The sequence below is a fragment of the Zonotrichia albicollis genome, chromosome 1, assembly GCF_047830755.1.
Source record: "Zonotrichia albicollis isolate bZonAlb1 chromosome 1, bZonAlb1.hap1, whole genome shotgun sequence".
In the NCBI taxonomy this organism is placed as follows: domain Eukaryota; kingdom Metazoa; phylum Chordata; class Aves; order Passeriformes; family Passerellidae; genus Zonotrichia; species Zonotrichia albicollis.
In genome coordinates this window covers 70,313,712-70,340,041 of record NC_133819.1, presented here as the reverse complement: position 1 = coordinate 70,340,041, position 26,330 = coordinate 70,313,712, and the positions used below count along the sequence as shown (strand labels likewise).

Sequence of the window (26,330 nt, the reverse complement as noted above, 5' to 3'; positions counted from 1 at the left end):
ATTTCATTCCACTGTTGAGAAAGCAAAACTCACTTTTCAGTGAGTACAGTTTTCAGTACTGCCATTTATAAAAAAACAAACAGGAGACGCATCTGAAGCCTAAACACATAAATTCAGAAACTTCCTTTTGTATTTCCTACTTCACACAATACATTTTAAAATAGAAATGAGCATGCTGCATGACATTCTCAGGCAGCCACCTAACTTGCAATCTAAAATTAATTCAGAAGACAGAAATAATAAATTTAAAAAACAATAGAAAACAACAAAACCCCCAAACCACAAAAACCAAAACCAAACCAAACAAGCAAAAACAAAACCATCGCCAACTTTGACAATCCCAAAGACTTTGAAAATGTTCTAAGTAAAAGACCAAGGTTATAGGAGCTTGACAGATAATTCAGTACAGAGAACATCTTTCAGCATCTTTATTCTAGACACAAACATCATTATCTCGGCCCCCCCAGTTCAAGACCTAACCTTTCTAATCCCAAAGCCAAAAAATAAAATTTAGTCTCATTGAAGGGTGAAATTTACTGAGTAAAACAGATGGGACAGCAACAAAATGACATTTTCAAGCAACTCTTTACAGTACTGAAATATGAGATTGATGGTCTGCATTTCTGCTCTCCAAGGTTAGCACTGCCAAGTTCATGATCAAGATGTTTTGGTCTGAATCACAGATTTTTCATTGTCATCAGTAGACTGAAGGGTTTTATTTATTCACTAATTTGGATGTTGCTAAGAAAAGCCAGCCAGAAAAGTGGAAATCTCGAAACTAGGGCCTGATCATATTTGGTTCTCCAACTGAGCTTCAGAAGTTTTCAATAAATCCAAAGCCAGGCTTCTCACTGTGAAAGCTTAAATAAATAAAGTTAAAGCCATACAGATCTCTGTAAATTATTTTTCAGAATTGCTTTTCTCTGCTGCCAGTTTATCTGCTCTTCTCGAATTTAGTCAGTGCCTAGAAAAGGTGGAAGGACTTCCATCTGCTACTCCTTCAAAGACAGCTATCCTGAAAGGAAGCATCAACCTGTCCAAGACATATGGTTCTCAATGTATTAGATCTGCTGTCTCTGCCAACATGCAATTAAACTCTGTCTAATCTTCGAGAAGCCTGCAAGAAATAAGTTTTAAATCCCACATTTGAGAATGACCCCCACTGAATTAAGTCAAGCTTCACCATGACTTGCAACAGACTAATCTGTTTACCCCAAGGGAATTTCCTGACCCGAGGTTGCTGCAGTAAGCTTGCAGGAATTGATTCATTTGCACTTCAAGCAAGCCACAAGGGCTCTTAAACTGCTTCTACAGCAGGGCATTATGGCAAGGCAAATTTATACCACGGCACTTGCAGTCCCTCCTCTCTCCTTGACTCCCCAGGCACTTGGTCCTTCTCTCCACCTTTGCCTATGCTTATTCCACCCTGCAGTGAGCTTTTGGGATGAGAAACACCAGGGGAAAACTGCCTTAAAACCAAACAAAACAACCAAAATCAGGTGTTTTCTGCTTGTTTACACTGCTGAATCAGTAGGGCCAGCAGCAGGTGGGAAGACCAGCCAGGACAGGATAGACATTCCCAGAACAGACAGAGCAAGGTCAGCTTAGGCTGTCCCTGAGCAGCCGCCAGATTCTCTTGCAGGGTAACAGCTCCAGGCTGCTCCTCCTGCGCTGTCATTTTGAGATTTTAACTACTCCCAGAATCAGGGCAGAAAGGATCACACATAAACAAAAGGCCCTGTCCTGCTTGGACGGGCAGGTGGGTTATTTCTCCCAGAAGCCTCTCACTCCTGAGGTATTCCACCTGCACAGCACTGCTGTGGGCAGAGCCACACTGCAGCTGCTGGCTGGCACCTGAGCAGCACTGGGCAAGCAGACATGCTTCTGTGGCCTGAAGGGGGATGGAGATTATAGGCAAATAAAAGTATCCTAGTCAGAAGTCAAATCCAAAGCTGTCCTGGCAGGAAAAAGCACTGGTATGCCCAATGCAAGTCCCACCAGGTACTGAAAACCAGGATCCCAACAAAGGGCAGCACCAAGGCAGCAGTGCTACTCACATTCACACATGCCAGCATGATGTGCTGCCAGCTTTGTCTGGCCATTTTTTTTTTTTGTTTCCAAAACAACTAGGCCACAAAATATTTAATTGCTGCTATTATTCTTCATTGGATTGGAGCAGATTCCTTATTTTAGAAAAATATCTGCCACATTGTCTTTTATCACAGCATGAGAGAGGAGGCAGTTGTGGTACATTCTGTATAGTCTGGGGTTTTTTTATTTTTCCTCTTTGGGTCATGCATTAGCTATTCCCCTCTGCTTTGGCACATGTTACTAACCCTAAACCCATATGAAACACTTATCCTCAGGGAAAGACCACCATTAAAGAAAAGGTCAGGAAGGCAAGAAAGGCACCTGCATGAAGGCTTTTTTTACTGAAATAAAACACTTAGTTAAAAAGGATGAAGTCTGTCTCCTGCAGAATTCAAATCTATCAGGGTAAAGGTTTGCAAGATGCAGAGTGGATTTTACATATTTTCTTCCAGACTTAGCACAGACACAAAAGGAAAAAAAAAGCAGAATGGGACAATTGATTGGACAGAATGGGACAACGGCTGATCCATTATTCTAAACTCACAAATGACACCTGAAAAGACTCATATGAGCACAGTCAAGGTTGATGTAATCAAAGCTTCTCTTGCCCACATTCCAAAGCATTGGAGCTCAGTAATTGGGTTTCTCCGTTGTACAGATACAAGAGAAACAATTTTTTTTCAACTGATGACAAACACTGACAGTTTTATTTATTTATTTAACTTTCAAAGCAGAGTCATTTTTAATGGATCTATAATTCAAAAGCTCTTTAATTAATTTTCCTCAAGCTTCCTAGAAAGACAGATTTGGCTTTCTGCATTGAAAAACAAGTCAGTCAAGTTCTAGGCAAAGAACCCCAACCAAACCTTTCAAAGTCAAAGCTATAAATGAAACAAAATTGGGATGCTATTAGGAATACTGGTTGCAATTTCACCACATAAGCTACTTCCAGCATTACACAGTTTTTAAGTTGCTCTTATTTTTCCTTCCTGCCTTCAATCCATTTTTCTTTGCTATAATAATAGCATAAAACCGCACAGAAATTCTTCCCTTATATTGCTTTTTGCCTCACCACATTATTGATTCAGCTTCCTGTGCTTTTTTTGTTACTTTACTTTCTTCTGACTCTGTTAATCGAGTGCTCCATATCCAGGAGACAGCTACAGTGCCCACAAGTACAAGAACTGAAATCTGAGTGGAAGCAGCAGTGGAACTGGAAAAAGTCCCTGAAGAGCTGGCAGGCTGACACTTTGTTCCTTCTGGACAGCAGTTTCACATCAAGCAGAAATCTCTAGGGATCCATTTACTTATTTATTTTGGACAACAACTCTGGTCCTTAAATATCTGTTGAACTCAGCGCCTCATAGAGAAAATGCCCTCCTCGTTTCCCCAGGGAATTAATCTCAAGTGTCTGGATAACATTAAATAACCTACCTATCTCTTAGTACCAGGGCACACAGGCTCTCCAGTCTGCATTTTTAACAAAGTCACAATTCCAGTGCACAGTGCTCCTCCACTGCACCACAGCACTTCTCGTGTCCCAGTCGAGCCGAGGAATGCGCAAACACTGCTCTCCCCTGCTGCTTCTGCCAGAGATTATTCTCCTCAGAGAATAAACAACAGCCGAATGAAATGTATGTCCTTAACCTAGTGCATTGATTATGTGAGCTAAGCCGCTGATGGAGATGTATTTGCACTTGAATGCTGACTGCAAGGGAGGGGGCTAAGGCATCACTGTACAAGAGTGGTCTCTGCCGTGGGACCAGGGCAGAAAGCTGGAAGGAGAGACCACAAGAGTTGTCAGCCTGCCAAGAATTCCTCCAAGCACAAGCCAGAGAGAAATGCTGGGACATCCAGGAGCTGGAGACATCACCCAGAGAGGTGCAAAACAAGGATCCAAACGGATTCATTTCTGCTGCAAGTACTGGATTGTGCTTTCTTCCACAGTTCAGTACAGGCACTTCATCAAGGACAGCTATACTTCCAAGCCACTGAACCTTCTTCAAACACCCTTTTTCTCTAGTATACTGTCTGGGTTTTTTTGCCAGGCCTAAATTCAATAATTGTTGCAAGAAAATTTGAAAGATTTCATACTGAAAGTGTAGGTGACTAAAGCAGACAAACAGCTGATATATCCAAAACTGGAGTAGTGCAAAGATTTGCACATCATCCATTAGACTTCAGTAAACTGATTTCTTCTCTCACAATTCATACCATAACCAGAATTCAAAGAATGTGAACAAATAAGTTTCCAAGATATTAGCAAGCTCTTAGGTCTTAACTTATCTCTAAAAACTACAAAAGTGTCTGTACAAGTCATTTAAGAAGGGACCAGATGTTCTCAAAAGACAAAAACATAGCTCATACTGTTAGGTCCATCAATAATTGCAGCATATAACTTATAAACAAATTCATTCACAATGCTACATCAAGGAGTTTCCTTTTAAAAAAAAGAAAAATGAGTGATACAAGGACTGGTATGGTGTGGTCTGTATGATTAAATTCTGTACACTGTCAACAAATAAAATGAAGAATTAAAACAAAAGTGAACTTTTTATTGTATCTGACTAAATAATACACACTTGCAGAATTACTGCAATGAGCACTGCCTGCAAATTTCATGCTTTGAGTGAAATTTAATTAACTTGAACTAGTAAAAATCCCACAGGGTTATATTATTTGTAAGTGAGAAAATAGGAGTCATGTCTGCGTGACTAGGGATGGGAATTTGGCTAGCCTTGTTTAATTATGGTTCCCCTTGAAAGACACAAATATTTATGTGAATTTGTGCACTGACATTTGTTGCTGGACTTGAGCAAAGTCACTACAGATAACTTCTAAATGCACCTTCTATATAGACACAGCTTTTCCTCTATGCACATCCTGTTGCTAGAACTTGGCTTCTTTTCCTGACAAGCTAACCTGTAGGGATAGGCAGGAAAGGGAAGGAAAGTAGTGTTCATTCCTAGATGATTTATGAACCTATGCATCCTTCCTTCTGCAGCAGAAAGTTGGCACACGCACACACACAAAAAAAAAAAATGTGTGTATGTCTGCGCTCTCACTGGAAGAAGCATCTGGGGGAAAAACAAATCCAACCCTGAATGCTGCCTGTCTCAAGTGGAACTCCTGAGAATGTCCCTGCTCCTCTCATTTCCAACACCAGCCCATCCTGTTTTCAAGTGCTGCCAAGTGCCAGGACACAGATGAGGAACAGGGCAACTAAAATTCCATAAGCCGACAGTCCCAGCACAACGGACTTTATATGTACAACTTCTCTCTGATACTCTCTGCAAAAATTATAGTTTCCTGGAAAAATTAGTAAGATTTAAAAAGCCAAAGTCATCTGGACATAGCCTGCATGGATGGATGCACATGTGTTACAGGAAGATTTTCCTACTAGCCACCCCACACAACACAGAACATGAACTTGGATCCATGTAGCAAGAAAAAGCCATTTAGCAGCTGTCTTACAGCAAGAGGGGGAAAAAACCCCAACAAACCAGCAGAGGGAACAGACACTTCACAATTTATTCTTACAGTGAATAACACCCCCTCAGCTGGGTCAAAGAGCTGCAAGTGAAAGGCAACTTTTTGGATTTAACGATCCATTTTAAAAATTCTCCTAAAGTGCAGTCATTAGTTGTGTGACCAGCTGAGACAATGCAAAGGAATTTGGAAGAGGAAGAAGAAAAGCCTCTCTCATTTCCTTTCAGTGGCAGCAAGCTTTCAGCTTTATGAATCTATTTGACATTGCTCAGAATAAAAAAAAAAAAAAAAATTAAAAATCCCTAGAAGTGTAATTATAGTTCTGAACAGTTACAAGTGTCATGACAAAAGGTAAGATTTTGCAGACTGAGCATACCCAGAGTGTTGAAGCTGCTCTGGAACAATTAAAAGACAGACACTTTAAATGGTAAAAATGCAAGCTGTGTTCTGAGCCGGGGAAATTGCAAGTGTACTCTAATCTCATCTGATTGTCATCATCACAAGTGTAACAACTGCAGTGTTCTATCTTAATTGCATTCACAATTGACCAGTCATACAAAAAGTACCTCAAATAAAATTAATTCCTTAGGCTTTTTGTCACATTGACAACACACAAGAGTTTCAGCAACTGAAATGGAAAAATTGATTAAAATTACATTTGCTGCAATATCTGCATCAAGAAAACATGCTCTAACCTTCCAAGGAGCTTTAGAAAAAGCCTACTTTTATTCTCCTTTGGCATACTTGGAGACTTTGTATAAATTAATTTCAAGTGGGCTGCCTTCAATGCTACACTTTTTTAAGGATTCAGGACAACATGTTAGCAATGCTTCAAGAGCACCTCTGCTCCAGAAGACAGTGTGCAGGGGTTAAAATAAGGATGAGGGTCCACTCTGCCCTAATGGCAGACACTGTGTCCCTCGAAGGGCCTATACCCACTCTGATCATCAGAAAGGGAAGGAAATTCAGCAGAAGTACTGAGGAAAAACAGACAAACAGACCATTATGGGTTGTGATCTGACTAAAGCAAGGGAAGCAATGTAGAACAGAAAGATTTATACTTATGAGGAGAGTGCTGTAATTCCAATAACCTTTTCCACTCTTGCATAAATTGAGCCCCCAGGCACTTGATAAAAGGCATGCACAGCACTTTTTTTGAGCAGCTGGAGAGCTCCTACTGCATACTATTTTTTTTTTAACAGCTCTCCCACAGAGCTATCGAAAATTGTAGCAGTGCTGTTTCCAGAAAATCACATCCCGGCTCAGTGATAGACCAGCCCGTAGTGGCTCTATAAACAAAGTGGTTCTGTATCATTTAACAATTAATGGTCACTTTGAGGTGAGCCAGTTAAAATGTTTCATTCAGTGGATCCCTCTGTGATCACTCCTACCAGACCTGCCTCGAGTGACTCAGACAAAGGCAGGCTGGTTACATAAACAGAAGGTAGGTGGCTTAACAACCTTGATCTTATCACAGACCTGTCAGTGGAGAGAACTGCACGTTACTGCAGAGCTAACTCACATGTCAATACACTGGAAAGGAATCAGATGTTTTCCACATTCTACAATTTGGGGATGCTTTGCAGGGTTATTTATTGAGCCAGTTCAGGTTACACAGAACAGCTTCAGAGCCTGCTGTTTCCAGGGCTTCACCTGCCTTGCCAAGGCCATGCTTGCAACTGAAGAGTCATGAGAGGAAAACAGAGAATGAAATAAATTATAAACTTGGAATACTTCAGGATTTCAGAGCCTATATGCTTTTGAAAAATAGAGGAAAAAAACCCACATAAATCTCACTCTTTCTATTAACACCTGAGTGGAAGCAAAAGTATTTTAAAAATCTGACATCACTGCAGCTCAACACTCAGAGCTGCTCCATTTTGGCACTTGCTCATTCTTCAGTCAGCAGTAAACTTCCTAGCACTCTGCTTTAGCTTTCCAGGACACATGTTTAAAAAAAAAAATCTTAAGAAGCCACATTTAGCCTTTCAGATCCCTGCCTGTGCAATTTGCAGGAGTAACAGGTTTGAATGACCTAGCTATAAATGAGAAAGATGCATCAGCGCTGGACATCCTCACTGGTCTGAAAGCTTTTGCCAAGCTTCCACAGGCTTTTGAAACACAACCTATGATTTTCAACAGTGTTTCTACCTTTTTTCTCCCAACAGTGAAAGAGAAGAAACATGCCCACTCATTCTGCTACTATGCATTGGAGGGACATCCCTGCTTCCTTGCTCCAACCTTAGATGTCGTCTTCTTTCTAGCAAAGCTATTTCCAGAGCTTATTTACCGGTTCATTCAAGTCTAGACTTCCTAATTTTGCAGCATAATCTGTAGCTCAGTCACCCATGAAACTGCTGAACAGCCTGCAATTGTGTGCAAATCCACACTGGGGCTGGTGCTGCCTGAGCTCAGGTACAGTCATTAGCGACAGCATACAGCACTTCAATGGGAAGCTCTTTAAAACTGCCAGGAGCATTTGCCTGAAAAATATCTGTTCACTTCCCCTCCTTCTCGTTAAATAGTTTAATTAATACCAAAGTCCTAGCTTTGGCTCCAGAAAGTGAGAAAAACAGGGATCCTGGCCATGAAACAGATACAGCTTAGGACAACAACAGCTGGAGGGAAGGCTTTTGTCTTTGCTCATTTAATGGCCCTGCCCAGTGTGAGCCCCCAGTCCTACTCTATCCCCCAGGCTCAGGCAGCAGCAGAGACACTGTGCCCAGCAGATCTCCCAAAGGAAGCAGGGGACGAGACCAGAGGCCACAATCCACTGACACTGGCACCCTTGGTGGTCTCTGGAGGGAAGGTGGATGGCTCAGGCAGATGCTGGCACCAGCCTGACTTGGGCAGCAGCATGTGAGAGGAGAGGGGGTGAAGGGGGAACTGCTGCCCTCAGCCATGAGAGCTCTGGTGTCAGCTGATGGCAAGGAGCCCTAAGGAAGGGAGCTGTGCTGAGCCAGCCAAAGCATGTGCCCCTCCCCACAGGCACCCAGGAAAGGGCTGCTCTGTGCTCAGGGCAGTGACCCAGAGAGAGGAAAGTGACCCAGATGCAACACCCTCCCCACCCTCAAAGTAATCAGATTTGCTCTCTCCCATGACTTCCACATTTGCTGAGTGTACTTGGACCCACGTGAGTTGCAACAGCAAGCAGAGCTATCTGCAGTAAGACTGGCATGCCTGGCTGCTGCTGCAAATGCACAGATACCAGCAGAGGCATTACTCAGGCACCCGTGACCCTGCTCAGGGCTCCCACACCTCTTCCTCTCCCTCTCAGCCTGTCCAAAGGACAAATCTTCTCAGGGCCATCTTAGGGCTTTCCCCTCAATGGGTAAAGTCAAACCTCCTGTCCTTTGGCTGGGCAGCAGGCTGTGGCACCATGCATCCATCTGAGCTAACAGGGGCACAATGCCCATCCTTCCTTCCTCTCTGGATATGCACACAGCAACAAATACCAGATAGAAGGCACCCCGAAAAAGCCCCACCTTTTCTCCTGCCTTCCTCCAGTCTATACACTCTTCTACGTTTCGCTGCTGGGCAGGCCATACATGCCCTTCAAGCCACGTGGCCAGAGCACTCCTCTTCATCCCTTCAGCATTTCTCTCTCCAGGATATTTTACCAATGGTCCCAGCACCCTCCTCCAGCAAGAGGTGGCCTATTACTGCAGAAATCTGCTAAGCAAGGATGGTGGGGGACCCACCCAGCATAGCACAGCAGGCAGCACCTGCTCTGTGCATCACATTGCTGCTGAGTGTGGCATACTGGGAGACACTGTACCCTCCTGGGAAGAGCTTACTAAGGATTCTTCTTGGTCCCTGGCCATACAAGATCTGTGCTAACTGCTGAGAAGCACAGGAACCCATGAAGACTGGTAGGAAAATTCGTTTCCAGGCAGGAAAACACTTCTGGAAGACAGTAAATGCTCCTCCTGCTCCACATCAGCATGAAAGCCTTTCCAAGATGTATGTGTTTGCTCAGTGGAATAGGATGTGCTGCATTTTATTCTCCTGGATGATGCAAGGACTCACAGCAGCCAGGAGGGGAAAGTCCCGGGCTCATTGCTCCTCTGTCCCTCCCTCACAGCAAGCACCATCACCTGCACAAAGCCTGTCTCTTCCTGCAGCTTCACTGAAAATTTCACCTGAAACACCTCTTCCAACAAAACTTTGGCAGCTGCAGGCAAAAATTTCAGTTTAACAAATCAACATCCCAAGGTGGTTCCCTCAGATAAGCCCTGAGCAGCTCCAGGCAAGAGAAGGCTGTACTTGCAGGCCATGAGAGGTGAGCTCAGCACAGCACTGAGGAAAGCCCGTAGAGGAGCACAGCAGCTCCGTGCTGTCCCTCCATGGAAGGCAGGGCTCGTCCCTGGCACACTCTGCACCATGGATAACACACGAGGCTATGAAGAAGTGTGTGGTTTGGATGGTGGAGGCAACTCCATCTAGGCAGCTCTGTGTTTTAAAGACAGCACTTTGGTGCTCTTCTCACTCCCAAAGCATCCTGAACTGTTATTTACAATTTCCCCCAGGCAGGCCATAAATCCAAGCACAACTAGCAAGCTCAACACAGTGTAAAAGGATCCCAGAGGCAGACTAATTACCATTGCAGGCTATGCAAGCCTATGCAGTTTTCTTCTGCACAGTAGCTTTGGAAATTTTGGCTAATGGCTGCCACTAACAGGTCAAACTTTCCACTTTCTATTGTTCTGTTCAGGGCAGCCAGCTGGGAGTTCAGGGGCAACAAATCTCCAGGGGAAGAAATCAAGGCCATTAAGGGAATGGGAAGAGAAGCTATGAATCATAAGAGTACTTCACACACTTTTCTGATACCAGCAGGAAAGATAGTAGTAAGTAAAGACTGAGAGGAAGCCTAACAGATTAGAAGAGGACTAAAATCAAAACCACCACCAAACAGAAAACCCTACAACTCCCATTCTCTTGAGAGTTTAGGGGTTACTTCTCTCCAAGCACTCTATAGCAAGGTGACAACTTCCTTTTTGTTTAAATTATTTAATACAGTAAAAACTCACTCCCCTCATCTCTCGAAACAGAAGGTCAGAAGATTTATCAGAGGCACAGGTGCTGCACCTTTCACATTTTCTCACCCCCACAGAAGTGTGCTGATGTTCAGCCTGCAGCTAATTTCACACAGATCTCTCCTAACACCTACTAGCTCTGTTTAGGCATTGTCTATCCAGACAGCAGTGGTTATAGCAAACACCTGAATTTTAGAGGGGGTGGGGATAAAAGAGCAGACTCAAATCATTGCTCTGGACCAAGTAATGCATGAAGCAACCAGAATATGCCATTTTCTGAATGAAAGCCTGGGCTGATAAGCTATTGTCTGGTCTAAAGCAACACATACGCTTTTTCACTTCAATCATAAAAATGTCCAGAATCAAACTTCTACTTAGTCAGCATTTCCCCATGAAAATCATCAGTAGCAATCTCTTAAAGGTTAGAAAAAAACCCCTAATCAAGTAAGACAAACTAACATGCTCCATCTGGGCTGTGAAAAATCCTGACAAGCTGATCATCCAGCTCAACATCACACTGGTAATCGCTGAAGCCCATGGGAACCACACAGGTTAAATTACTTCTCAATAAAAGTGTAATGTCTTCAGTGGTAGTTTCATTTTTTGGTGTAAGATTCTCACTATAGATTATATGAACAAACACAAGAGAATTTTAAAAAATCAAGTATCTTGTGTACCATATCAGCTATAACAATGAAGTGCAATACAGAACAAACTCTTGTCTGTTGCAGTCAGGCCTCTTTCCCCATGGCGCAGACCAAAATAAAACAAAAACTGTGGAACTTAACACTACAAAATACTCTGTGCAAAGTAAGGATACTGTGCTAAATCTCAATGGGTTAGATACCATCCACAATAGGAAGTAAATAAAATTTTATGAAGATCCGTACAGCAACTTCCAGGATATAATTAGATAATACTTTTCCAGAGCCATAATAAGGAGGAGAAAATTTTGTGTTTTCTTTGGTTGATGTGGTGCTACCTGTTAATTACAAACAGCCAAGGAAGCAGAGATGCTCTCTGGAACATATCCAAGGGACATAGATAGGCTGGTGGCATTGTGGATGCACTCTCCAAAGGCAAGGCCTCCAGAGGGGGTTTTCAAGTGTTCTGGTCACAAGTTTACTACTCAGTTCAGATAGGAGCATGTAGGTATTTCTTACAAGCTTTCCCTCAAGTTTCTCTCAGAGATTGCTTTCCTCCTCATGAAACAGACAAAAACAACAACAGCAACATCCAAACAAAACCCAAAATTGCCCAACCAAAAAATAAAGAGAGTTGATAAAAGGATTTCGGAGTCTTCTAACACATTTTTGCTGTAAATTCACAATCCTAAGGCAGGGACACAGGATATTTCTGCAAGTAATAGAGGAAGTTCTGAAAAAGTGCCAGAGTACAAACTGCTAGAGGCAGCCAAAGTGGTCAGTCTCCCACTGAGCTCAATACTGCAGGGTGAAATCTACTCCCACTATACATTATGGCTATGACCCAGGTAACTTCTAGGTTTAAAAAACAGCAGACAAACCCAAACCACCTTATAACTTCTAAAATGAACTCTGAGACAGCTTCACAGACTGCTTTGTAGCAACCTAAAGAGACAGCTGCAAAAATCCTCCTTAGAAAAATTTGGGCTAAAGTTTTTTGCAATCAATATGATTCAGGTTTGATCTGTTTGAACAAAAGCAGGAAGCCAGAGAACAGTAAAGCCCATACTCGATAAAACCCATTTGTATGGGCGGTGAAGGAATACTCACGCAGCGCGTACAGGGAGAGGACAATTCCAGCCAGGCAAAATCCCTCGAAAAACCTGAGTGTGCTGAACATGGTCACATTCACTGAGAGTGCCACAGTCAGTCCAAATATCAAAATGAATATGACAGAGAAGAGCAGTACAGGCCGTCGACCAACCCTGAAAGTAAGGAATTATGGAGAAATAGTGTTAAAAGCCAGGATGGACATAATGCTGGATCATTAAAACTGGCAAAGAGGGGAACAAGTCAGGCAATCCCTTCCAAATATTGCTACCCATTTTTAACATTTGTTCCATTCTTCTCCTTTTTTTCTTACTAAATCCCAGATTTCTCTGCCAGCTTTGCATTGACAAGTCCATCTCAGAAAGGATTAAACAGAGACAGCACATTGTATTGGTGATTGATTTAACCAGCCTTTTCGAACAACAAAGATAAATCTAGGAACTACTGTAAGCCCAGAAATAAGTCCTTTGGAGATGAAAATCAACTTCTCAGAGTTCTCTGTAGTAGCACAGAAGGATATATTATGTATTACATGGCATAATGTATTTTTTGCCACAGAGGTTTCCTCTTCCCAAGAGACATGTGTTTTTCAGTCTCATCTACAAGAGCAGCCAGCTCAGAAAACTACTTTTCTTGGTCTCGTTTGTTGAGAAGAAGCCTAACAAACATGGACTGAACACAAACAGGGCTCAGGTCACTCCACTGAGCCTCAGAGAGTCAATAATATAACTCACAGGAAAATTGTGAGCTCCAAGTCCCTCCACTTTGTGCCCTCATAGCCGTTGGAGAGACCCACAAAACCAGCCTGACTGGAGGGTAGGGTGAGGAATAAATCACTTCAAAAACCATTAGAGGTAACAGGGGCAGAGGACTTGCAGCCCTCCTTTGCAGCTGCAAGCTGTAGTTGCATATATTGGTACAGTGCGGACGAGGAGGAAGAGTTATGCTACCACTGCATGTGGGGGCAGCCACCACAGAATTTGGCTCTTTCATGTCCAAGGAACATGACATTTTTACCATCTCTTTTTCATATGTTTAGTGTTTATAATTCCCTTTTCTCTCCCCTCTTTCTATGCAAGGAGAATGATATGAAGCACCAGAGCACATGGCTATTTTTAAGCAAGAATTGGATCATTATGTGGAGATTTCCAAAATTTTTCAACTTGTCAACTCCCACAAGTTTTCCAGTGGAACTGAGGATCCCTTTTAGTCAGCTCCATATGCCATTTTCACAAAGAATACATGAACTTGCTTTTCGTAGGCAGCTTTCACAGACCCATTCAAAGCAGACTGTCAGCTGCAAGCCAGCCATCAGGTTGAATGTCAGCACAATAAAGAGCATTTAAATCTCACAACTCAGTCCAGTTTCACATGCTGTAGCATTTCTATTCAATTATTTCAGCAGATTGTCACCAGCAGTTATAAAATACATTATACATATGCATTCACAATTAGAACTTTGGATTTTGCAGTACTTAAAATAAAATAAGGAGTGAAGGGCTGAAAAAGAGACATCATTATAATTTTTTGCATTTTGGGAACTGGAAGAGCGGACCAATCATCGGTCAGGCTTTTCCAAAGTCACACCTAAGAAAGTGTTGTCATGGCTCCTTGCATGAAAACAGGTTTATTATTGTTTTCAGCTATAGTATCACCTGTGAGGCCCCTCAAAGATCGAACTGGCTGGCATTAGTCATTCAAAGCTTTTAAAACAGAACCAACATGAAGCTGAAGGAAGCAAGGTCAAATCAGGCTGCTCTCCATGAGGGAACAAGCACAGCCCACTGGCAGGTGAGCTGCAGTGGGGCTGAGGGTGGGAACACAGCATCACTGACTCTGTGATGCACAGCACGCTGGGGGCACGCTGGACATGGGGAGCGCTGCTGCCTGTGCTCCAGATTTTGTATTTATGGAACACAGCCCTTGGGCAGGGAGGGGAAATACCTCATGTAAAACCTTGAATACAGAAAAAAAACCCCTATGAACTTTGTGTTATCAGCTATCTGCACAGAGTTTTGCAGTCCCATTTTTGTTATGCCAAGCTGTAATTCATACCAATTAGTATTTGTGGAAGTGTTTTGCAGATGAAAGGCATTATGCAAACACTCAGAATTAGGAACTTAATTCTCATCACAAGCCTGACCTGCCATTCCCTGATGTTGATTGAAAAAGATCTCATGCTTGGCATACTTCAGTTCCCTTCTTCCCCTCCTCCCACCCCTTGTACTCAAGGTTACCCATCATTAGGACACAGAATTTCTTCTACCACTATACAAGTGACACAAGTGAATGGTTGCTGCTAATGAAAAAAAATCAGAAAATCCAAGAGCCTCCTGAGCCCGCAAAAACCAACTGAGGCCAGGAAAGCCCTCTGATAAGAGGCATTTCCTCACAAGCACAAAACTAGTCATCTTCTTCACCAAGGCATGCAGCACACTTCTCAAAAAACTGAAGCTTCAGGGCAGCTATCAGCCATATATTTGGTGATCCAGCAGTGTTTTGACAGGATGGTGTCTCAGAGCATAAAAAAGCGCCTTTTATATGCAGACAGAATTATCTGTCTAACAGTACATGGAAATTCTTGTGAGAAATTAAACCATACACAATTTCCCTGGAAAAACAGCCCCAGGATGCTATCTGCTGCCATCCAAACTGTTCCAGAGAGAGATCGCTGTAGCATGGAAGTCTCCACCTACAGTGCATGCTGCTATCTAGATCAAATGCTAAATGCTGCCTGCACAGGTAAATAACCAGGGATACAAGCAACCCCAGGCTTTTGAAGAATCTGCAGCCCCCACACGGTATGATAAGCAAATACATCAAAAAGATATTCCTGATGTCAGAGTTGCCCTGCAGGGGGAGAGTGACTGGGCTGAGGAGAAGAGCTGCTCTTCCCACACTCCTACACATGTCACCCTGAGATAACCAAGCTTTGCTCTCACAGCTGGTCAAGCTGCCCTTCCCATGCCATTCTTTGCAGGCTCTCTCTTGCCTTTGGGACTGGAACTACTCAGAGGCTCCAAAAAGCATCAGAGCAGGAGCAAAGCAGGGGCACTACAGGGCAATGAGAGGTACGGACCCACTGTCTGTCTTTGTGCTGCATGAACACCGTGCCCACCTGCTGCAGGAGGAAACTTCCCACACAAACCTCAACGGGCTCTGTCCAGAGCAGGCAGAATTGCCAGCAGCACTCTGTCTGTGGAGCAAGTGACTTATTCAGGAATTGGACACAGCTGGCCTTCCCACAGCTGAGCATGTTTGCAGACCTTCCTCCTATAGATTTTCCTCACAGAGCTGTCCCAGTGTGCACACCTACTGTGTTTTGAGCACAGAGCACTCCGTTTACTTAGCAAATTGCCTTAATACACTCTATGCTTTGGCCTCATTCAGCTTTAAAAGCTTCTTTCAAAGAGGAAAAGCAAAACCCCTAATGGCACAAAAACCCCAAAATATCTTCTAATTATCTGAACTGGAGAGTGGTTTATAAATGAAATGAAAACAGAATTTGAATTTTTATAACACTTTTTACGCATTACTCTGTTTAATCTCCCTGGTTCTTGCTTGGGAGTGACATCTTTTTTCCTTCATTTTCTCTTTCTATCAGGTACAATCTGTACAACCCCACAGTTTAGCAGAAATTCAAGCTGTGATTAAATAGCAAATTAAATTCCATTTAGGTCTACTTTTACCAGCCCCAAATGCTACTGCTAAACAGCAAAAAACCTACTGAGCACAGGAGCTCTGCTGTGTCAGGGGCATCAGCTGGCAATGTGGACTAAACAGGAATATGAAGACCAACTTTGGTGGCAGCAAACCATGTCCATTCTAGTCATCCACAAAAGGGTCACTGTTCCCTCCAGCCACCAAGTTACCCTTTTTCTCCTTTTCACCACAGCTGGAAACCAATTCTCCTAAATTCACTAGGCATTTCTAGATATTTGAAAATCAGGGTAATTTTATGCTGCATTAGCTCAGCTAAGCAGCTTGCAGAGGGGTCCAACAAGCTCATGTGGCAGCACAAAGTACACACTGGGGACAGAAATGGATGGAAGCAAGGATGTTCCTTTTGGTGGCACAGAGCTATTAAATCTGCTTACTGCAGTTCTCTCTCCAAGCCAGTGCCTTAGGCAACAAGTTGTTCACTTATTTGTGGCTTATTTGTCAATTATAGCAGCACTTTCCTAACTTGGTAATAAGTCTGCTTTCTCTTCACTGATTCCATTTTAGGAAAGCCAAGCAAGATCTCTCATTCATTTCTCCTCTGTACTTTCTATGGGTTCTTGGAGCCCCATTTTACTGTGGTATTTTAATCAAATGCAACTGTATTTCATGCATGTTCCCTACTTCACTAAAAAGTCATGATTTGTCTCTTGCTCAAAAATTTTCAGTGACTATTCAGGAATTAAGACGCAATTTTGCTAGGAATGCTTGATCCAAATTACTGCAGGGCTGCAGGGGGCCTTTTTTTTCCCAACTGGCTGGTGAGTTGCTGAGGTTTTAGAAGATTTCCCTAATAGGCAACTCTTCTTCTTTTCCTGTTTTAATGAATGGCAAAAGAGTTAACTTGGGGCCATTAAAAGCACCAGCACTGGCAACTGTGCTGGAAGGCACTGAAGTGACTGGGACAGCAACTGCATTGTTGTTTCAGGTGCTTCAAGTTTCCGCTGAAATCACTTGAGTCATCCATGTAATTTTTCCTCCAATCTTCAGCAGTACAAGACCACCTTTTGAAATTAAAGCATCATTGGGGTATCCAATAATGTTTTAACTGCCTCAATTCAAGGAATTATGATTTACTCGTTTAAAGCTTAATACCCCAAAACTAGCAGCACATAAGTCAGCGTTAAATCCTTAACACTACATCACAATGTTTGCTTGACAGGAACTCTAGAAAGAGAACAACTGAAAGGTTTGCAAAAATTGGCCTTCAACTCACCAAAAGGTGCTGTGCAAGCACAGGATTGACATTAGTCATGTATTCAGTGAAATCAGTGCAGCTTCCAACTTCTTTTGGTCCTCTTGCTTCATTGAGAAAACGAAACCCAACCCTAAACTAAAGGCTTTGCTTGTATAATTAGAAAATACTTAGTTCTAGACTAGCTTTACAGCTGCAGTAAATTGTGTCAGTGGGAAACAAGTAAGCCAAATATCAAATAGTTTGTGCTACTGAGCTTGATTTTAATTACTCAGGAACAATTAACACACTTTTACACTGTTTGTCCACCATGATTCTTTCAGAGCCTTAAACACCATTATGCAAAGGTTCCTAATGAATATCAAGTAGAAGGCACTCAAAACAATATTTAATACTGTTATTTATTTATAGTTGCATTGCATTAAAAGATTTTTCACTTACCAGTCGGCTATACATCCTGTTATCAGGTGGCCAAAGATTAATCCTACAAGCAGGGAGAATTTAGCAATGTGTACTTTCCAGGCAGAATCACAAACAAGATCCCACTGGAAGAAAAAAAAAAAAAGAGATAAATTGAAATAAATTAGTACCTCAGATGTGTTTAAACGTACTAATACAGTGTAGAGTTTTTTCCAAAGGTAAATCCAAGTGCAAGGAAATGGCAGAGGAAAGCTTTCCCCCTCAAGTCTAAGCCCAGACCCCAAGAAGCAATGCAGATACTCATTTACCTCAGTGAGTTTTATCAGATCCCTATAATTACAAGATGGCAATATCCAGCACTTAAGGGTTCCCCTCTCCAGGCCACAGGAGTTTAGCCTCTGGGGAAATCTCCATCAGGTGCTGGCAGTACCTGTACTGGTGCTGCTGGAGCATCTGGCCATCCCAGCCCCAGACACCTGTTACCAGAGCCCCACACAGCCCACCAGCAGCAAACCCGACAATTTCAGAGCCAGTGCTCCAATTAACCTCCTCAGGGCTGCTTGGAAACACAGGGAAAAGCAGCTCCTTTGCCACAGACCCCTAATGGCCCTTTGCTCCAGGCTCTCAGTGTCACAGTGCTTTCACTCCCAGAAAAGCATCTTGATTTCCCTAGGTGGTGGAAGGGAGATGAAGACTGAATAAAGGCACAGCTTGTCAGGACAAGCTCTGGTATGGGGCCTGGCAGAGCAGCTGGAAGTCCCAGTGCAGCTTCTTGGTACAGCAGACCCACAGGGACTTTTCACAGCTCAGACACCAGACAGGATCTGAACCTCCACAATAAAGCTGTGCTAATACTGAAATTACCCCTTCTGTCCAAAGAAAGGGGAAATGGACCATTTCAGGCAACCTGGCACTAGGGCACTGCCTCATCCCCATGAGAAAGATAGGAACAGCAAGGTTTCTAGTGAGGCTTCCCTAAACTCCAAGCCATTTTCCTCTGAGGCAGAGGAAACCAGAAGAACCAGACTGCATTCCTGGCTTTAGCCCAACATCCTCATTGCCCTCAGACATGAAATGTAATCTTTCTTATGTGTAAAGTGTGGATAGTTACTCTTATACCCTTGAATAAATGTAAGAGGATATGTTTGCCCATGGTTTGTGAAGTGTTCAAATATTGATGGTAATGGCAGCCACACACTTTTCCTGACAAATAAGTACAGCTAACTTTGGAGAGTCAGATCCTCCAGAACTGAAACTTTGCAGAATAAATGGCTGTTTGCATGTAATGTAATAGTAGCAGCCCTTCTGACACCAGTAACTGAGGTTTCAGAGCCAAAAATACAAAGTAAAACGATGCTATTTATTTTTAAGTCAGATGCAACTTCAAAAAAAACTCCCCTCAAAAGAGTTCAATGAGGTGCACTGCACTTTTAAGCATTTCCATGACGCACAGCCCTTCCACAAACAACGCAAGACTCAGCCCTCTGTCCAACACCACAGATGTCCTTGCTACAATATACACCTCTCCAAGAGGTATAGCAATTTTGTGGCTGAAAGAAATGTGCCAGCACTCAGGCTCAGGCTTTTTGTTTAAACTAAATGTACTTTGAGTTCCCCACTCATGATTTGTAAAAGTTGGGACATATATGTCTCATCTTTCACCCTACAGACTGGAGGCACTAAAGAACCATAGTATGAGAAAGGATTTTTTCCACCAGATAGCTATGAATAATTTGCAGTAAAGAACTCAGCAAGGCACTGTGGATTGCTCTCCAAAAATGTTGACTTTTCAGAAGCAAGTAGAGGATATGCAATTACTAATACTAGCAATTCTAGAACCAATCTCCAACTAGCAAACAAAAATATCTGCCCAGACAAGCTACAAACAAAACAAAATTCAGAAGATACATCTGAGGCAGAGGTAGGCTTTAAAATTCTCCAGATTCATTTTCACAATCCAGAAGGTGTATATGCTGCTTAAAATTGATAAATCCATTTTTTGGTAGATAAAAAAATTAAGTTTTAAAAAACATTCATATTTATACAAGAACAGATTTAAAAATTCAATCATTTGTTTTTATATTAGTTGACGTCAGAGGAACAGTAGTGTCCTCCAAGTGCAAAAAGAAAAGGGAGATATCGTGGTGCCTTTCCATTTTCACAGCTTGCTGCTGCTAGCCAGTGCTAGCCGGCCCTTACACAAGCCCCAGGCAGGGAATGTGCAGTACCAGATTACACAGAGGCAAAGGCTCCTGGCTGGAAGAGCCAAAGTCTCATCAAGGGCTGTTGTGAAATTTCAGTCCAGGACAACAGATGTCAAACCCCTCTGGCACACTGGCACAGAGAGCAAGAGTTTAGAAGCAGGAGAAAAGTCAGTCTATCAGCCCGTCCTTCAGTGGTGCCCAAAACACACCCACTCCTCTGATTACTTATCTGCAAGTCATCCCTTGTTTGTTTGTTTTTGAGGCTATTGTCCAACTCCCCAGCTGCTCTGAAAACAAAACATCTATTTCCTTGCAAGCCCTGCATCTGGCCCTTTTCTGCCCTCTGCTAAGCTCACTGCAGGCCAGCAGAAATTGGAGCTGATTCTCCTCCACACGGGCAGACTCCTGACAGACCAGGCAGCCCTGACCTTCCCAAAGCACCTCCCTCTGCAAAACCCTCCCAGTTTGTAAATACACAAATAGGGAAATATATCAACAGTTACTTTAACACACAATTCTGGAGAACCTGCCATGACCCCAAATTACTTGCTCAGTACTAAGAGCTGAATTATATCCTGGTTTCTCCTCTGGCAGCTGTCACAAACCAGAGAGAGGTCACCATGAAGCAGTTACCCAAAATAAATTTGGCAGGGCAGTTGTAGGTGCCACCAGGGCATTCAGCTTGCAAAGGGAGATGAGAATAAGGAGAAAGAAGAAAAATGGATGCTGGAGTCAAGAGCAGCCTCAGGTAAAGATGACATTAATAGGACAAAATACATATTTAATGGCAAGCATATCATCTCCACATATCTTAACACAGCAGCAGAGGAAACCAGCAAAGCTTTGTCATGCTGAAAGCACAGAGATTTTGCCAGAGACCTGTGTTCCCCCTTCCATTCCCCATGGAAAAGCCTCATCTTTGAAGAGCTAGAAATAAAGCAGGAGTGTTTATACAACATCAGTGCTGCCACTCCCCTTACAGACACCTGGGCTCAGCAGAGCAGAACAGAGCTGACATGTGCCCACATGGCACAGCTGTGCCCAGAGCCATGGCAGGTCCTGCTCCCAGCACCAGTAGTTTCATCCTGCAAAGATGACATTTAGATTTGCTCCAAGGAGAAACGAGTGACAAGTTCCCATGCAGAACAAAACACTGGGATGGGCAGAGCTGGTGACAGTTCAAGTGGCACTCCAAGTAAATCTGCACTGGGAGATTGTTTTGGCAGGAGACTGGACAGTAATCCTCTACCACCACTTGTAAAGGGTAGATTAATCTGTTACAAGCAGGGAAACCATTAAATCCTATAACTGCTCTGGCTGAATCCCCTGGTATCCTACTTGGGAGCTGACAGTGTCAAGCCTGAAGAAAGAATGCTTCTAACCTTTCCCTGGGATTTCTCTGTGTCCCTGGGTTTTCTAAGTCTTTCTGTCCTCCATCCGTCCTCCCAATACAAGAAAGAGATCAGATAAAGTGGCTTGCTACACAAAAAGAACTGCATTGTTATGCCAAAACAAGAATAACTATATGTAGAATATGTTGGTGGAAAAGGAACACTAAAGAGCAAAAGCTTCCTTTTCATAACAGTACAGCAACATAGAGAATTTGCCACTTATGCAGATGTGCAATGTATTGCAAGTGATTGTTTCATGTTGTGGCAGGGTATTTTGGTCAAAGCTGAGGGAGTCACACCTTCAGGAGCCTAATGTTCAACTGGTATCAGTGAGTCACCACCCATGCTCTGACTCACTATAATTCATGGCAAGATGGAGGACTTTTAAAACATGGGATGCTTGGGAAGACACCTGGCAAAAGATAACACGCCCAAATAGTAACCATCTTGTAACTTCTTTACAAAGGGTGAAAATCTGGGCAGGGCTCCCGTGGTGCATCACTATTTGCACTGCTATAAGTTATAAAAGTGAAGTCTGCTGCATTTGTAACTACAAACACAAGCTGTGTGAATTAAGCGCTCTTGTCTCAAAAGTCCTTGCACTTCAGGGACCATAATGCTGTCTGTAGTACCCAAGCACACTGAATACCCCCTGCTAACAGATAATGCCTGTTGAGGATTTGGCTGGTTCTACCTTCATTAGATATGATAAGGTGGTGAAGGTAGAACCAGCCAAAGGCAGACCCTTCTGTCCTAAAAAGGAGCAACGAGAAAGCAGGAGAGATTCTCTGGTACAACATTAACTCAGAGTGTGGCATGAAAATCCCACGTGGGGGGCACTGGACACACATCCCCACTTCCCACTCTGTGGTTTCAGAGTTTACTTCCACTGCTCAATGCCCAGGTTGCTGCTGGAAGAAAGCACCCCCTTTCCCAAACAGGCTGATGGCAGCTCTGCTGTGACTGCTCTCTGCAGTGGTTTCAGCAAGAAGACAGAGGATCAGCAGAGCTGCTGCCTTGGAAGGCCCTAAGCCTGTCAGCAGGAATGAAGCTGCAGCCCTGGTCCTTCCCCAGGCAGGCAGCACCTGGCTGCTGTGCCAGCCTTCACACTCCCATCTTGATGCCTCACACGCCACTTGTGACCTCTCAATCTCTTGAGCAAAGGTCCCACTTGGGGAAGCCCTGTCCTCTATGTATCATGTATGTCACAGCAGCATCAAACCCTGCCTGGGGAAAAGCCACCAGCTTGTCTACTCATCCAGGAAAGATTTTAGGATCAATAAATGAAAATAAGAATAAATTTTTCATCACCTTCCAAGGGTCTCACCTTCCTTTGTTCCTCTCCTTACTGTTCCACTGTTCCATCTTTTATAACCAAACCCTGTCAATTTACCCTGCACTAGAACTAGAATCCATCTTCTATGCAAACACCTTACCCAGTGAGACTTGAAATTTGTGATGCCTTCATATTATCTTACAGTGTTCTTTTTCCTAAAAAACTATCTTACAGTTTTTTCCCTCAACAAACTGAACCAAAGTTAGTTTAAAAATAATAAAAAAATAAAAAAAATACAGTTCTATTTCTCATACAGTTTACATTAAAAAAGGCAGAACAGTCTCCAAGTACTTATTCCTGGAGGAAAAGCTCCAAGTCAGCAGACCAAGCACTATTAGAAAAAACCCCAAAACAAATAGGAAAGCAAAGCAGTCAGTAGTTCTACTACAATATACCTACCAGTAATTCCTTTCCACAGAACTGAATAATCTGAGTAGTACTCATAATTACAGCCACAGGACAGCACTGTACCAAGATTTCCCTCTAGACTGCTAAAGGACATAATTTCCCTCTTCCCTTTCTCAGCCCCCTGCAAAAATGACACTCTGTCAGCATTTAATCCTAAAGAAAGTGCATGAGACCCAGAAACTGGTGTGATGCTCAACTCTACAGGAAATAAGTGTGCAGTAAAAACACACAAGGGAGGTTGCAGAAGAAGCTTCCCAGAAGGATGCTCCAACTGCAACACCAAAAACTGGGGGAGGTTTTAGTGCCACAGTCATCTCTGTATCTCCTTCTCAGCCATGGCAACATGAGAGCATTTAAACTATTTAACCTTCAGGGTTCAGAGTAAGGGTGCCTCTCCTTTGAGTTCACAGCTGGGAAAAGTACTCCTGTATTTTAAGTGTCAAAGTGTTCTTGAGAATACATGGCATTTTTGTGACCATCAGTACAATCAGCTGACTGGAAATATCAAGATCACATTTGAAAATAAGAAAATTAGGTAGAGTAAAAGTCTAATAGAATTAATCCTGGAAGACTTGAGAAGAAGGTATAAAAATTAATAATTTTATCTTTTTTTTTTTTTGGCCAGCCACTTTCAGAACCAAACCTCCCCAAACAACAACTTTCCTTATGTTTTTCAAATAAGCCCACACCACACCTACGCTGGAATGCCTCAACCCAAGACACAGTCAACACCTGACTCTCAAACTACTTCCTCTCTCTATGATGCTAGACCTCTAAAAGCCAAGTACATCTAACATTGCTCAGCTTTATCATAAGTGGATGCTTTTGCTGAGATCTTTGAACAGTGCCTAAGCTCTCAGAACCTCAATACTTCAAAACAAAATTTTTACTGAGCAAGTACACACTGGTATTTTGAGAAGTTCATAATCATCCAGATTTGCAAGAACTTTTACTCAGGTGGCAAGAGGAATATTGCTGGTACCACAGTATGAGTTTTAGCCCAACATCTGCCTTCTTCCTATTCATAACAAACCTGGGGTCCCTATCCCCATACACTGGAGCTTGCTAACTCAACAGATGCAAGGGCTTGTTTCCTTCAGCTTCTTTCCCAATTTGTTTTTCTTTACAGTGGAAACAATGTTTTCTGTACTTTTCACTCTCAGAAACCAGTAAACCATTTTTCACCGCAGCAGACACCTGGCAAGGAAAATTGCAGCCCAGAAAAATGACTTGTGAACAGTGCACACAAGGTCATGTACACAGAAATTGTCAGATTGCTTTACTATGGACATGGCTGACCACCTGGGCAATGCACCATTTGAAAAGTAAAGCAAAGAAACAACTTTTGATACTACCACAGGGACAAAGGTTTTGAGGACATGGGGAGGGAGAGGAGTGGGGAGAAAAAGAGGGGGTGGCACACAAGCCAGAGGACATGTGCTTAGCTGTCTTCCAAGAAAGATATAATTAGATTGTGCAGCATAATATGAACCATGAAAATAGCTTCTATCCCTACAAAATAGTACAGGACTGCATAGCCATGGACTTCACAAGTTTCCTTAATGGTTTCTGAAGTTTATCATAGTTTAAGTTGCTGAAATACATCTCCTTCCAAACCACAATTTTCTGATACGCATGTCTTAGCTCTGTAATTTCTGCATTAATTTTTTAAGTGCATATTTTTTTAGTCAGATATTTCAGCCTTAAAAATAAAGCACAAAGGCTTGGTGCCCCGCATTAGAGTGTGAGCACTGATACAGAGCACAGCAGCCCTTCCTCCTGGTGTGAAAACTTTGACTCTGTCATCATAATGGGAAACCTAAGGCACAGGTTTCCTCAAGCTGCTTGAAAGTGGAGAGGCAGAGACACAGTGCCTCTTACATGAATTACATCAGAGTAAGCAGGCTGTGCCCACTGTGCCCCACAGGGAGATGCTGTCCTGCTCACAAGCAGCACGTGTGGGGCTCCATTCCCTCCCAGGCAGCTGAAAGGCCTTGCTAAAGCCTTTCAGTCATGGCTCACCTCTAAGGGACTTATCTCCAGCTTGAAGAGAAGGCTGAAGCAACATTGCAGTCACAAAACAAGCCTGGAATTTCAAATATGCAAAAGGACACATATTGACTCCATTTCAATGCCAGTAAACTAACTTGGAAAAGATTTCAAATTTAGTGTTCTGCACTAAATTGTTCCTTAGTCTATGCCATAAGCAAAAAAGACCTTCCAAGCTGTCCACTGGGCACATCAAGAGACTCCTAAGATTATGGCCCCTGAGACAATGCAGAGCTGAAAAATTTCATCTACCCTTCAACTTCACACTTTAGTCAGGAACAATTAGCTCTTTTATTCCCAAACTTGCTTTCATGACAGATTGGGTTTTTTCCCCATTAGGAGAGGGAAGAAGGAAGTTTGCTAAGTAAATAATAATTGCTAATATGCTAACAATTAAAATATGGTTTGTTAATCATATGACAATCTTCTGAATACTCAACATGATTAAATCAACTTTTGTAGCATCCACGTACCACCCACTTCTCCATCACTACTACTTTTATTTTCAGTAGGAGTTCCCTTTATTCTGAGACATTTAGATCTTTTCCAGCCTTCGCCATCCACAGATTAGTCAACTAACTTGTTTCTCAGCTGATGTGATCTACTTAATTTTTCCCAACTCCATAATATCATCTAACATCAAAGAGTTGGGAGATAGAAAATCTTGCTTGCAGCTTTCCTGCACAGTATTCATAATACTATATTAATAATTATCCTCAGAGCATCAGCAGGATATTTCAACATCTCTTTTACATCTCTGTGCTGCAACTAAGTAACTTTTCTATATGTATTCTGACACGATTAGAAGATTTCACCACAAAATTTGCTTTAATTTTTCAGTCTAGCAACCACACCCATCCCTAGGACTGAGACACACACACACTGAAAAGTGGCATTTGAGTACCATTCCTCAGTTTCCAGCTGACAACCACATGTATTCTGGACAAGGTGTGTGCTGCTGGGACTGACTTTGCAACCAAACTAAAAAAGTCAAACTAGCTACCCAATTTGTATTTAGAACTGGTCTAAGCACTGAAAATAGAAGCCACACGTAAGAAAACACTGCAACATTGTAGTTAAATATTAACTTTCACTATCATCTCATTATCAAAAGTAAGTTCATGCTTTGTGGACTTGTATTTTTCAGGTTGCCAAAACATGCATGCACAAAATATGTTGCAGCCTTGACAAGGCCGACACAGCAAAACCTAGTTTACTATCTTGTTGGGCTTTTTTA

General features: G+C 42.6%; 1 protein-coding gene across 4 annotated transcripts in view; it reads right to left on the bottom strand.

Annotated features, from left to right (window-relative positions):
* SLC22A23 (solute carrier family 22 member 23) overlaps positions 1-26,330 on the bottom strand; it is a 105,440-nt gene that overhangs the window by 70,056 nt on the left and 9,054 nt on the right. For all 4 annotated transcript variants that reach the window (XM_005481697.3, XM_005481698.3, XM_074544379.1 and 1 more), the window contains exons 2-3: positions 17,727-17,830; positions 12,371-12,525 (exon numbers count right to left, since the gene is read on the bottom strand). In XM_005481697.3, the coding sequence (XP_005481754.1) occupies positions 12,371-12,525; positions 17,727-17,830 (259 nt within the window). The remainder of the gene's footprint in view (positions 1-12,370; positions 12,526-17,726; positions 17,831-26,330) is intronic.